The 13894-nt window shown below is 41.2% G+C and overlaps 1 protein-coding gene across 3 annotated transcripts in view; it reads left to right on the top strand.

Annotated features, from left to right (window-relative positions):
• XIRP2 (xin actin binding repeat containing 2) overlaps positions 1-13894 on the top strand; it is a 359651-nt gene that overhangs the window by 324840 nt on the left and 20917 nt on the right. For all 3 annotated transcript variants that reach the window (XM_040440977.1, XM_040440978.1, XM_040440979.1), the window contains one exon: positions 9007-9125. In XM_040440977.1, coding sequence (XP_040296911.1) covers positions 9007-9125 — 119 coding nt within the window. The remainder of the gene's footprint in view (positions 1-9006; positions 9126-13894) is intronic.

The raw sequence follows: 13894 nt of genomic DNA, 5'->3' as shown, positions 1-13894 counted from the left end.
ATGCTTCTTGTGAAAAGCAAACCCAGAACTGGTGTTTGTTTTTTATAGGGCAGGGCAGCTGTAACCAACACCTCCAATCTCATCTCATTGATTGGACTCCAGTTGGCTGACACCTCACTCCAATTAGCTCTTGGAGTTGTCATTAGTCTAGGGGTTCACATACTTTTTCCACCTGCACTGTGAATGTTTACATGGTGTGTTCAATAAAAACATGGCAACATTTAATTATTTGTGTGCTATTAATTTAAGCAGACTGTGATTGTCTATTGACTTAGATGAAGATCTGATCACATTTTATGACCAATTTGTACAGAAATCCATATCATTCCAAAGGGTTCACATACTTTTTCTTGCAACTGTATATGTATATATATATATATATATATATATATACACACATATATATAACTTGGACAACATCTTTAAAAGTGTTGCCACATCCCCAGTAAATTCAGTGCCTTCATTCTTTGTGAGAAGTTTATGAATGCAAAAATTGTCTGCATCCAGATTTGTGTCATCATTTTAGGGATCATTTTGTCGAGGTTTGTGCATAAAGTTGTTCAGAGTGAAGGAAGGCATGCGAAGAGCACTAAAGACTTCATCTATCTCCAGAATTAGACATAAGTCTAGGGAGAAATCTCACAGCAAACTGCATCCAGGATCTCTGCCAAGCACTAGCCACCAGGGAATATTATTGTGAAAGCAAGAGTGCAGGACAATAAATGGCATTAGACATCCGGGACACATTGTACAATTAAAACTAATCACCAGGATATTTCATATATAAATGTCAAAAGCTGGAATTTCAGAAACTTTGATATGGCATAGGAAAGAACTGAAAAGGAAAGGAGATATGTGTTATACACTGCGGTGCCCAAAAAGTGCCCTTATAATCCTTCATTTGTCAACAGATATGTACCTATGACACTTGCTGACTTGTTGCATGTGCACTTGGCAGCTGAAGGCATCTGTGATAGTCCCATGTTCATATATGTGACAAAAATGATGTTTTAATATATGCAAATAAGCCTCTAGGAGCAAAGGAAGCATTACCATTACACCTAGACGCTCTGCTCTCTCTGCAACTGCCGCGCCCTCTGCGCTTTGATTGACAGGGCCCTTTAAAGGAGTTATACAGGACTTACAGATGTAGCAGAGTTAACAGTCACTAGATGTGATAACTAGTGATGATCAAACATGCTTGGCCAAACACCTGTTTGGCTCGAGCATCTTGATGCTCGGCACATGGCGGTACTTGGCCGAGCCTGGATGCCTCCCGCCCTGCACCTGGACCTTCGCAAGCACCATCAGCGACCACATCCACTTCCGTGTCCCAGCGCAGTGTCCAATTGTCCTTATCGAAGGCCTTTGAACGCAAGCGAAAATACCCAGCCACCCACCCACAGGCCATAGCATTAAATGCGCAGCTTTCCAAATTACTGGCCCTGGAAATGTTGCCATTTAGGCTTGTAGACACTGAGGCCTTCCGCAGCCTGATGTCGGGGGTCATCCTGCTTTACGCAGTCCCCAGCCGCCACTATTTTTCAACGTGCCCGACTTACACCAACATGTGTCCAATAACACAGGTCAGAAGCACAGAGGTTAAGAAATGATAAGCTCAGAGTCCTGTCTACAAATGCTCGCAGTTTAGGTCAAAAGAATCAATGAACTTGGGTCAATAATGGCATCTGAGAATGTAGATTTAGTGGCTGTTACGGAGACATGGTTTAATGAAAGAAATGACTGGGACATAACCATACCAGGGTACTCTTTATACAGAAGAGACAGAGAAGGCAAGAAAGGAGGAGGAGTGGCCCTGTATGTGAAAGATAGCATTAAATCTAACCTAATACAAGTTGGTGAGGCCAACATAGAGTCAGTTTGGGTTACGTTGCAGTTTGCTAATCATGCAGTAACTCGTGTAGGTGTGATATATAGACCACCTGGTCAAGTTAAAGAACTAGATGATCTACTAGTTGAAGAAATAGCTAAAATGACAATGAAAGGAGAAGTTATCATTATGGGAGATTTCAATCTTCCAGATATAAACTGGAAAACCAAAATAGCAAGTTCTACCAGGAGTACAGATATTCTAAATTCCCTACTGGGGTTATCTCTACAACAAGTGGTTGAGGAGCCAACCCGGAGGGAGGCCATTTTGGATTTGGTATTCACAAATGGGGATTCGGTATATGATGTCATTGTAGGCGAAACCTTGGGATCTAGTGATCACCAGTCAGTGTGGTTTAATATAAGAACTGTGAAAGAGTCCCACCACACAAAAACAAAAGTTTTAGATTTTAGAAAAACTGACTTTTCAAAAATGAAATTAGTCATAAATGAGTCCTTATCAGACTGGAACGGATTACATGGAGTCCAGGAGAAATGGGACTACTTAAAAGGTGCATTATTGAAGGCAACAGAAAATTGCATTAGACTTGTCAGTAAAAGCAAAAAAAGGAAGAGACCACTGTGGTACTCAGCAGAAGTGGCCCAAATCATTAAAAATAAAAAGCTAGCATTTTGTAATTATAAAAAAAACCAGAGCAATGAAGATAAGGAAATCTACAAGATTAGGCAGAAAGAGGCCAAGCAAGTTATAAGAACTTCTAAAGCGCAGGCAGAAGAAAAACTAGCTCAGTCTATGAAAAAAGGGGATAAGACATTCTTCAGATATATAAATGAAAAAAGGAAATTAAAACAAGGAATAACTAAATTAAAAACAAAAGACGGAAGGTATGTAGACGAGAATAAAGGGCTAGCCGACTGCCTTAATGAATACTTCTGTTCAGTTTTTACAAAAGAAAAAGAAGGAGAAGGACCTCCACTAGAAAGGATGACTAATAAATCGTTTGATGCATGTGTCTTTACAGAGGAAGATGTTCTAAGTTTGCTGTCTAAAGTGAAGACAAATAAGTCACAGGGGCCTGATGAGATACACCCAAAATTATTAAAAGAGCTTAGTGGTGAGCTGGCAAAACCGTTAACAGATTTATTTAACCAATCATTAGTAACAGGAGTCGTCCCGGAAGATTGGAAATTGGCAAATGTCGTGCCCATTCACAAGAAAGGTAGTAGGGAGGAATCGAGCAACTATAGACCAGTGAGTCTGACATCAATAGTATGGAAACCCTATTAAAGGATAGGATTGTGGAACATATAAAATACCATGGATTGCAAGATGAAAAACAACATGGGTTTACTTCAGGGAGATCATGTCAAACAAATCTTATAAATTTTTTTGACTGGGTGACTAAAATAATAGACGGTGGAGGTGCAGTAGACATCGCATATCTAGATTTTAGTAAGGCTTTTGACACTGTCCAACATAGAAGACTTATCAATAAACTGCAGTCATTGAGCATGGACTCCCATATTGTTGAGTGGATTAGGCAGTGGCTGAGTGACAGACAACAGAGGGTTGTAGTCAATGGAGAACATTCAAAACAAGGTCATGTTACCAGTGGGGTTCCACAGGGATCTGTACTGGGACCAATTTTGTTTAATATCTTCATAAGTGATATTGCAAAAAGCCTCGATGGTAAGGTTTGTCTTTTTGCTGATGACACAAAGATATGTAACAGGGTTGATGTTCCTGGAGGGAAACGCCAAATGGAAAAGGATTTAGGAAAACTAGAAGAATGGTCAGAACTCTGGCAACTGAAATGTGGATAAGTGCAAGATAATGCACCTGGGGCGTAAAAACCCAAGGGCAGAATATAGAATATTTGACACAGTCCTGACCTCAGTATCTGAGGAAAGGGATTTAGGAGTAATTATTTCAGAAGACTTAAAGGTGGGAAGACAATGTAATAGAGCAGCACGAAATGCCAGCAGAATGCTTGGATGTATAGGGAGAGGTATAAGCAGTAGAAAAAGTGAAGTGCTTATGCCGCTGTACAGAACACTGGTGAGACCTCACTTGGAGTATTGTGCGCAGTACTGGAGGCCATATCTCCAGAAGGATATAGATACTCTAGAGAGAGTTCAGAGAAGAGCTACTAAACTAGTACATGGATTGCAGGATAAAACTTACCAGGAAAGGTTAAAGGACCTTAATATGTATAGCTTGGAAGAAAGAAGAGACAGAGGGGATATGATAGAAACTTTTAAATACATAAAGGGAATCAACTCGGTAAAGGAGGAGAGCATATTTAAAAGAAGAAAAACTATCACAAGAGGACACAGTTTTAAATTAGAGGGGCAAAGGTTTAAAAGTAATATAAGGAAGTATTACTTTACTGAGAGAGTAGTGGATGCATGGAATAGCCTTCCTGCAGAAGTGGTAGCTGCAAATACAGTGAAGGAGTTTAAGCATGCATGGGATAGGCATAAGGCTATCCTTCATATAGGATAGGGCCAGGGACTATTCATAGGATTCAGATATATTGGGCAGACTAGATGGGCCAAATGGTTCTTATCTGCCGACACATTCTATGTTTCTATGTAACCATCCCACTTCTGTGTCTACTCAAATGCTCGCTGCTCACAATTAAGGACAACGCTTTTCATGTGGAAGAGGTGGAAATTGGGGAACACATTACACAGGGTGATAGCCAAACCACCCTCAGTTTGTCTTCTCAGCGTGAATTGGACGATGAATAGGAGGAGGAGGAGCAGGAGACGGTTGCCTCTGCTACAGAGGGTAGTACCCATGGAAGCTTAATTTTATCTCTTCAGTGTGGGTGGGCAGAAGAGGAGGAAGAGGATGAGGAGATTGAGAGTGATCCTCCTGATGACGACAGTGAAGTCTTGCCTGTTGGTACTCTGGCACACATGGCTGACTTCATGTTAGACTGCCTTTCCCGCGACCCGCGCGTTATACACATGTTAGACAACACGGATTACTGGTTGTTCAACCTTCTCGACCCCTGATACAAAGAAAACTTCTCATCTCTCATTCCTGTGGTGGAGTGGACGAGCAAAACAGTGCAATACCAGAAGATCCTTGTTGAAAAATTGCTCCAAACATTTCCATCTGACAATGCTGGCGGCTGAGTCCATAGTTCCTTTGCCAACCAAGGAGGGGAGACAAGGGGAACACACAGCAGTTCCAACAGAGGCAGGGCAACACTCTCCAAAGCCTGGGACAGTTTCATGACACCCCGCCAGCACCCTCACCCTGATGCACGGCCTATTGTCACAAGAAGGGAAACATTTTGGAAGATGGTGAAGGAGTACATAGCAGACCGTGTCAGTGTTCTCAATGATCCCTCAGTGCCTTACAACTACTGGGTGTCCAAGCTGGACACGTGGCACGAACTGGCGCTCTAGGCCTTGGAGGTGCTGTCCTGCCCTGTCGCCAGTGTTTTGTCTGAGCGGGTATTTAGTCCTGCTGGTGGCATTATAACAGATAAGCTTATCCTCCTGTCAACTAAAAATGCTGACAGGTTGACTCTTATAAAAATGAACAAGGCCTGGATTGACCATGACTTCTCGACTCCACCAGAGGAAAGCTGATGAACATAAAGACACTTTAAATGTGTTGCTTGTAATGTACTAAATACACTGTATTCCCATGCACCCCTTCCACCACAAACAAGGGTATATAGTTAAATCTTCTTTTTCTCATCCTCCTTATCCTCCTCCATCATATCACCACATGCTTATTCGTCGCATATAATGCCCTCGCATATATGCCCTTCGCATATAATGTTTTACAGGGTCAGCTCAGCTACAGGCCCTCTCATATAATTTTTTAAAGGATCAGCTCACTAACAGGCCCTCGCATATAATTTTTTAGAGGGTCAGCTCACCAGCAGGCCCTCGCATATAATGTTTTACAGGGTTAGCTCACCAGCAGGCCCTCGCATATAATGTTTTACAGGGTCAGCTCACCAGCAGGACCTCGCATATAATGTTTTACAGGGTCAGCTCACCAACAGGTCCTCGAATATAATTTTTTACAGGGTCAGCTCACCAGCAGGCCTTCGCATACAATGTTTTACAGGGTCAGCTCACCAGCAGGCCCTCGCATATAATTTTTTAGAGGGTCAGCTCACCAGCAGGCCCTCGCATATAATGTTTTACAGGGTCAGGTCACCAGCAGGCCCTCGCATATAATGTTTTACAGGGTCAGCTCACCAGCAGGCCTTCACCTACAATCTTTTACAGGATCAGCTCACCTGAAGGCCCTTGCATATAATGTTTTTCAGGGTCAGCTCATCTGCAGGCCCTCACCTACAACCTTTTAGAGGGTCAGCTCACCAGCAGGCCCCCACCTAAAATCTTTTACAGGGTCAGCTCACCAGTGGGCCCGCACCTAAAATCTTTTACAGGGTCAGCTCACCAGCAGGCCCTCGCATATAATTTTTTACAGTGTTAGCTCACCAGCAGGCCCTCGCATATAATGTTTTACAGGGTTAGCTCACCAGCAGGCCCTCGCATATAATGTTTTACAGGGTCAGCTCACCAGCAGGCCCTCGCATATAATGTTTTACAGGGTCAGCTCACCAACAGGCCCTCGAATATAATTTTTTACAGGGTCAGCTCACCAGCAGGCCTTTGCATTCAATGTTTTACAGGGTCAGCTCACCAGCAGGCCCTCGCATATAATTTTTTAGAGGGTCAGCTCACCAGCAGGCCCTCGCATATAATGTTTTACAGGGTTAGCTCACCAGCAGGCCCTCGCATATAATGTTTTACAGGGTCAGCTCACCAGCAGGCCTTCACCTACAATCTTTTACAGGATCAGCTCACCTGAAGGCCCTTGCATATAATGTTTTTCAGGGTCAGCTCATCTGCAGGCCCTCACCTACAACCTTTTAGAGGGTCAGCTCACCAGCAGGCCCCCACCTAAAATCTTTTACAGGGTCAGCTCACCAGTGGGCCCGCACCTAAAATCTTTTACAGGGTCAGCTCACCAGCAGGCCCTCGCATATAATTTTTTACAGTGTTAGCTCACCAGCAGGCCCTCGCATATAATTTTTTTACAGGGTCATCTCACCAGCAGGCCCTCGCATATAATTTTTTAAATTGTCAGCTCACCAGCAGGCCTTCACCTACAGTCTATTACAGGATCAGCTCAATGCAGGCCCGCACCTAAAATCTTTTACAGGGTTAGATCACCTGCAGGCCCTCACCTAATAATACCTAATAGGTAATTTGCACGCTTGTTGCCTTGCTTGGATGTGGTAGCCGTAGCTGTTTCTCAGCCTCCCTCTCCAGAATCGAACCCTGATTCCCCATTACCCATAGTCACCAGGTTTGCGCTGACAATAACATCGAAAGTTAGACATCCAAATGGATTGTTGCCGCCACAGAGATGTGCGATCAGCCCCAGGTTATCTAGAGTCACTAAAGTGGCAGCAGGCCCTCACCCATAATGTTTTAGATGGTCAGATCAGCAGGCCCTTGCTCCAAATGTTTTTGAGTGTCACCAGCAGGCCATCAATCATAATTTTTAAAGGCTGTATATGATGCCCTCCTTTATGTGTAACAAAGGGTGTATTGGAGTGCCGGTTTCTTGGAATTTACGGCAGCCCTTTTATTTAGTGCATAGGCTTTAACAGTGTAGGAGTCCCACTACATGAACAATTGTACCACAATGTGAATGAGGCCCTCCTTTATGTGATATACAGGTTGTATAGGAGTGCCTCTTCCTTGTAATTTTTGGCAGCACTTGTACTTTATATACAAGTAAATATACAGGAAAGAATGTTTCCTAACAATTTTTTATCTAAAATCGATTTTTTCTTCAGTTTTGTGCGTATTATTGTCAGTCTGTAAAAGTGGGGTACTACTTGGACAACATCGTCCCAGCAGCGACCTGGGAGTCCAAGATGCATCCAGACATCCTCCCCATGCTGGTCCTGAACTATTTCGATGGTGTTTCCAACAATTTCTGACCTTTTCCTATGAACCAGGCACCCTCCCCTCTTCAGAGCAGGGGGTGGCTGGTTTAATGCTCGGGTTTTCCCATTGAATTCCATTATACTCGGGTGCTCTACCGAGCACACGAGCATCCCGATGTGCTCGGCCCGAGCCACCGAGCACGATGGTGCTCTATCAACACTAGTGATAACTCACCATACTATAAAAAATGCCCCCCAATGCCTGGGCCCCTCATATAGATTATATTTACCCCTGATCCTGGCATCTGTGTTGCTCCTGATCTCTGCATCTCCCCATCGCAAATCAAAACAACCGGTGATGGGGGAGCAACCTATAGCAGTCCACGATGGGGATGAGCCTTCCTAGCATCACCCACTGTGGCGACCATGCAGGGATCAGGAGTGACGCAGGTGCCGGGGAGTGGGGTAAGTATAATCTATATGAGGAGCCTGGGCATTGGGGGACATATTTTATAGTTTGGATAACCCCTTTAACACTTCTACATCTGTAAATATTGATGACCTATACTCAGGACAAGTCATCAATATCTAATTGGTAGGGTTACATTGTCTGACTGGGTGAACTCTTAGGGGTTCCTAATTAAATTTCTCAGATGGCCTTTTTTATATGGCATCATTTTTTGACTTGCACTTTTTAAAAAAAAATCCTTTGAAAACTAATCATTAATATAAAGACATTGCAATGAGATACTGAAGAAAGAAGAGACTGGACTTTTAGTTTATTTTCTTTCTGAAATCTTCCATCATCAGTGCCTCAAATTATTTTTAGATTAATACAGACATATCTCCTATGATGATCCACAACACATGGCACATGCAGTTGCATGGGCTTCTGCTTGTAAAAAAAGCAAGGACATAGCTGGAGAGTGGTGGGGCATTAGGCCCTGGTGCCGGATGCCAGTGAGGCGCCAACAAACCACTGTGCTTCCGCCAGAATAGTTAGATATGTATTCAGCACCGTGAATTAAATCATTGCCCTTGGTGTAGGAATTTGGAAAGCCAAACTACAACTCTGAATGATGGAAGGAAAGAAAACTAGCGCCAAGGATAATAAAGGTGTTCACGTAACCCAGTAGATTGCGTTCACATTGCAACACATTACTAATCTCTGATTACTATTTATATATTATTTATGGCTTTGTGTTTTAATCAGGTTATATGGAAATCCCTAAAATTTCTGCTCAGGTCCTTAAGGAACAGTATGAAAAATCTCTCAAAGAAAAGAGTGCCAGTCTTGGAGGAACTACAGTCACACAAGGAAAACATGCAAAGGTATTTTCTAAGTCTGATCCTAATTTATTATCTTAAAAAAAAGCCTCTTACAAGTAGTTGATAAAATGAGAATGTGCAAACAAAAAAGTAAAAACTACATTAGAAATTGTAATATGTATGTCTGTATGATTGAGCTTTATCTACTGCTTTATCTACTTTTCCATAAATATTTCTTCTGTATATCTATCTACATATTTAGACGAGCTGAATTTGTGATTTGCGGCTATTTTAATTGCAGTGTTTGTGCATCATGAGTTTAAATTTATTTTTGATTTGGGGTTTCACAAGTTCATGTATTTTAGTATTGTAGGGTATGAAATTGCCCATTAGGCCACATTCAAAAGTGACTGAATTGTGAATTTTCTGTGCACATTTGGCACCAAAAATTTGAATCAAGGTCCAGTACTACACAGTTATATGTGGTTTTATAAAGTCACGTTCACACACTGCAAGATATGATCACAGGTTTTAGGAAATGCAGTGGGTTTTGAAGTGCTTTGCACCCTCTGTTATGCAATAGGGTGAACTGATAGATAAACATACTTGTAGCATTTCTGCTACATTTCAGCATGATCTTCAGGGTGGTCTCACACTATGTAGAGATGAGCAAATCAATTCTAAATGAATTAAATTTGAACAAACTTTTCCATAAATGAGGGTCAAATCTGAATTTTTAGAGATTCGATTTGGGTGAATTTTACAAAATAGCATTGGTCATTTTTCAAATCAGAAGACTAGAAAAATAAAAGGAGAGTTACATGACTCCAGGCAGTGTGTTTATGCATACTTGCAGGTATCTGCCATTTAAAATCTAAAATTTTAAAAGCATGTTGTATAACAAAAAAATGTCATCCCCAAAAAGCACTTGTAAAAAACACAACTGTTTCATGGCATTTTTTTTACATAAAAAAAACCCTCCATTCTCAAGTAGAATTAACCACTTCCAGGCCCAGCCATTTGCCCCCTTTCTGACCAGGCCTAATGTTGCAAATCTTACATATGTCACTTTATGTGGTAATGACTTTGGAATGCTTTTTTTTATCCAAGCCATCCAGAGATTGTTTTCTCGTGACATATTGTAAATTATGTTAATGGTATAAATTTACCATTAACATGATTTATCAATATATTTCACCTTTATTTATAGAAAAATCCAAAAGTTAACGAAAATTTGAAAAGATTCACTGTTTTCTAAATTTCAATCTCTCTGCTTTTAAGACCTCATAAAATGCTCATTAAGTAACATTTACCATATACCGTATTTTTCGCTTTATAAGACGCACCTGATGATAAGACGCACCTAGGTTTTTGAGGAGGAAAATAAGAAAAAAATATTTTGAACCAAAAGGTGTGCTTTTGGTAGCTTTTGAACTAATGGTGGTCTGTGGATGACGCACTGTTATGGGGATATGTGGATGACGCACTGTTATGGGGATCTGTGGATGACGCACTGTTATGAGGGGATCTGTGGATGACGCACTGTTATGGGGGGATCTGTGGATGACGCACTGTTATGGGGGATCTGTGGATGACACTGATGGGGGATCTGTGGATGACACTGATCGGGGATCTGTGAATGACACTGAGGGGGGATCTGTGAATGACACTGAGGGGGGATCTGTGCATTACACTGATGGTGGATCTGTGGATGACACTTATGGGGCTCTGTGGATGACACTTATGTCATCCATAGATCCCCATAAGTGTCATCTACAGATCCCCCATCAGATGCATCAGTGTGGAGGGAGGGGGTGGGGACACTCATGGCGGGGCCCGGTGCAGTGACTCTACTCTAATACACCGGGCCCCGAAACTGTTAAACATTCAATCTGATCTATATCTAATTGTATATGCTCTGTACGGTACTTACTGTAGTACCGTAAGTATAGCATTAAGACGGCGCAGATCGGCATCTCCATCGGTCATGCGCCGCCTGCCGCAGCTCCCTCCTCATGCGCCGCCTGCTCCGGCTCCCTCTGTCATGTGCCGCCTGCCCCAGCTCCCTCCTCATGCGCCGCCTGCCTGCTTATCTCACTTTATGAATGAACAGGCAGGCGGCACATGACAGAGGGAGCTGGAGCAGACGGCGCATGAGGAAGGAGGTGCGGCAAGCGGCGCATGACCGATGGAGATGCCGGTCTGCACCGTCTTAATGCTATACTTACGGTACTACACTAAGTACCGTACAGAGCATATACAATTAGATATAGATCAGATTGAATGTTTAATACTGCATCGGGCCCCGCCATGAGTGTCCCCGCCTCCTCCCTCCACACTGATACTTCGCTGGCCACGCTGTGCAGCATAACGGCCAGCGAAGTATTCGCTTTATAAGACGCACGGCCATTTTCCCCCCACTTTTGGGGGGAAAAAAGTGCGTCTTATAAAGCGAAAAATACGGTATCTACTTTATGTTGCCATTTTAGTAATGTAATGTTATTTTTTTTAGGACGTTAGAAGGTTTAGAATTTTAGAAGCAATTTTTTACATTATTAAGAAAATTTCCAAAATTTATTTTTTTAAGGACCAGTTCAGTTCTGAAGTTATTTTGAGAAACTCACATAGTGGAAACCACCCACAAATATCCAATTTTAGAAACTACAGCCCTCAAACTGTTCACAACTGGTTTTAAAAATGTTGTTAACCCTTTATTTATTCTACAGGAATTAAGGAAAAATAGAGGTGACATTTCAAAATGTCACATTTTTTGCAGATTTTAATAAATTTTTTCCTGTAACACATCAAGGGTTAACAACAAAACAAACCTTAATATTTATTACCCTGATTCTGCAGTTTACAGAAACACCCCATATGTGGTTGTATACTGCTGTATGGGCTCACGGCAGGGCTCAGAAGGCAAGGAGCGCCATATGGTTTTTGGAGGGCAGATTTTGCTGGAATGGTCTTAGGGTGCTATGTTGCGTTTGAAGAGACCCTGAGGTACCCCCACAGTGAAAACCCCCAAAGTGACCACATTTTGTAAACTACACCACCCAAGGAATTTTTAAGGGGTGTACCGAGCACTTTGATTCAACAGGTGTTTTATAGAATTTATAACCCTTGGCTGTGAAAATGAAAAATAGTTTGTTTTTTTTACAAGAAAATGGTGCTTTAGGCCTAAATTTTATTTTTTACAAAAGATAACAGGAGATTATCGGGGGGGATATTGCTACCCATTTTCTCCTCCCCAAGTGTGGTTGTAAACTGTTATTTGGGGATACGCCAGGGCTCAGAAGGGAAGGAGCGGCATCTTCTGTCATGGTTTTTAAAAGCGATAACGTTCTTATTTTTTTGTTGACTGAGCTGCGTGAGTGCTTATTTCTTGCGGGAGAAGCTGTAGTTTTAATTGGCACCATTTTGGGGTACTTTTAGCTTTCTGGTAGAATTTTATCAAATTTTTTTGAGAGGTGAACCTGACAAAAAATGTTGTTTGATCTCATTTTTTTATATATTTTTTTACACTGTTCACTTAATAGGGTAAATAATGTAGATAATGTGGATAATATATTTGTAGATCCCATCGTTACAGATGCAAAAATACTTAATATATCTAGTTTTTTTTATTTTTATGTTTTACACAATAAGAACATTTTTAGAAAAAAATTATGTTTTAGTATTGCCAATTTCTTAGAGCCATATTTTTAACATTTTTCTGGCCTTGTGTGAGAGCTTGTTTTTTTTGCGGGTTGACAGTTTTATTGCTACCATTTTGGGCTACAAATTACTTTTTGTTTATTTGATATTATGTTTTTTGGGAGGTGCGATAACTAAAAAAATTGTTTTGCCGTAATTTTTATTTGTTTGTTTTGTATGCTGTTCACTTGATATACCCCATCAAGTGAACAGCATACACCGATCATGTGATATTTTTGTAGAGCCAGTAGTTACGGATGCGGCAATAACAAATATGTCTATTTTTTATTTTATTCTTTTATGTTTCACACAAGAAAAAAATAACATGTTTTTGTGTCTTAGAGCCATATTTTTATACAATTTCTGGCTATGGTCTTATGTGGGGGCTCATTTTTTGTAGGACGAGGTGACATTTTTATTGCTACTATTTTGGGGTACATATGACTTTTTGATCAATTAACATTATGTTTTTTTGGGAGATGAGGTAACTAAAAAAGCTATTTTGGCTAATGTTTATTTTTTTTATTTTTTTACGGCATTCACCTCATGGGGTAGATCATGTGATATTTTTATAGAGCCGGTCATCACAGATGTGGCAATACCAAATATGTTTATAATTTTTTATTATTTTTGCATTTCCGTATGTGTTCCTTTTTTTTGCGGACCCATTGACTTGAATGGAGCCACGGAACTTTTTTGCGGGCAATAACAGGACATGTTCTATATTTCAAGGTGAACGGGAAAACAAAAATACAGAAACGGAATACATACGCAGTACATTCCGTTTTTTTTGCGGAACCATTCAAATGAATGGTTCCGTATACGGACCGTATACGGAACGCAAAAAACGGTCCATATACGGAATGCAAAAAACGTTTGTGTGAACGAGCCCTAAGTCAGTGTCTGACCATTTTAGCTAAGCCTCTATATTCATTTCAGTTGCATGATATACAAGTTGTATGAAAAAAAGATGGCTAAAGCCTGCTGTTGCGTTGCAGCAGTTTGATTATTTTCTACAGAAGCTATAGTCTGCCCATTAACACATGCAGAGCCCATGCTCTCTATTCATAATTCTTCTAAAGAAGGTATATTAGGGAACTGCAGATAACATGAGCTTGTGTTCCTCACAAAAATAA

This window comes from Bufo bufo, chromosome 7 (genome assembly GCF_905171765.1).
Source record: "Bufo bufo chromosome 7, aBufBuf1.1, whole genome shotgun sequence".
NCBI lineage: Eukaryota > Metazoa > Chordata > Amphibia > Anura > Bufonidae > Bufo > Bufo bufo.
This window is presented reverse-complemented; position numbering and strand designations above follow the sequence as displayed.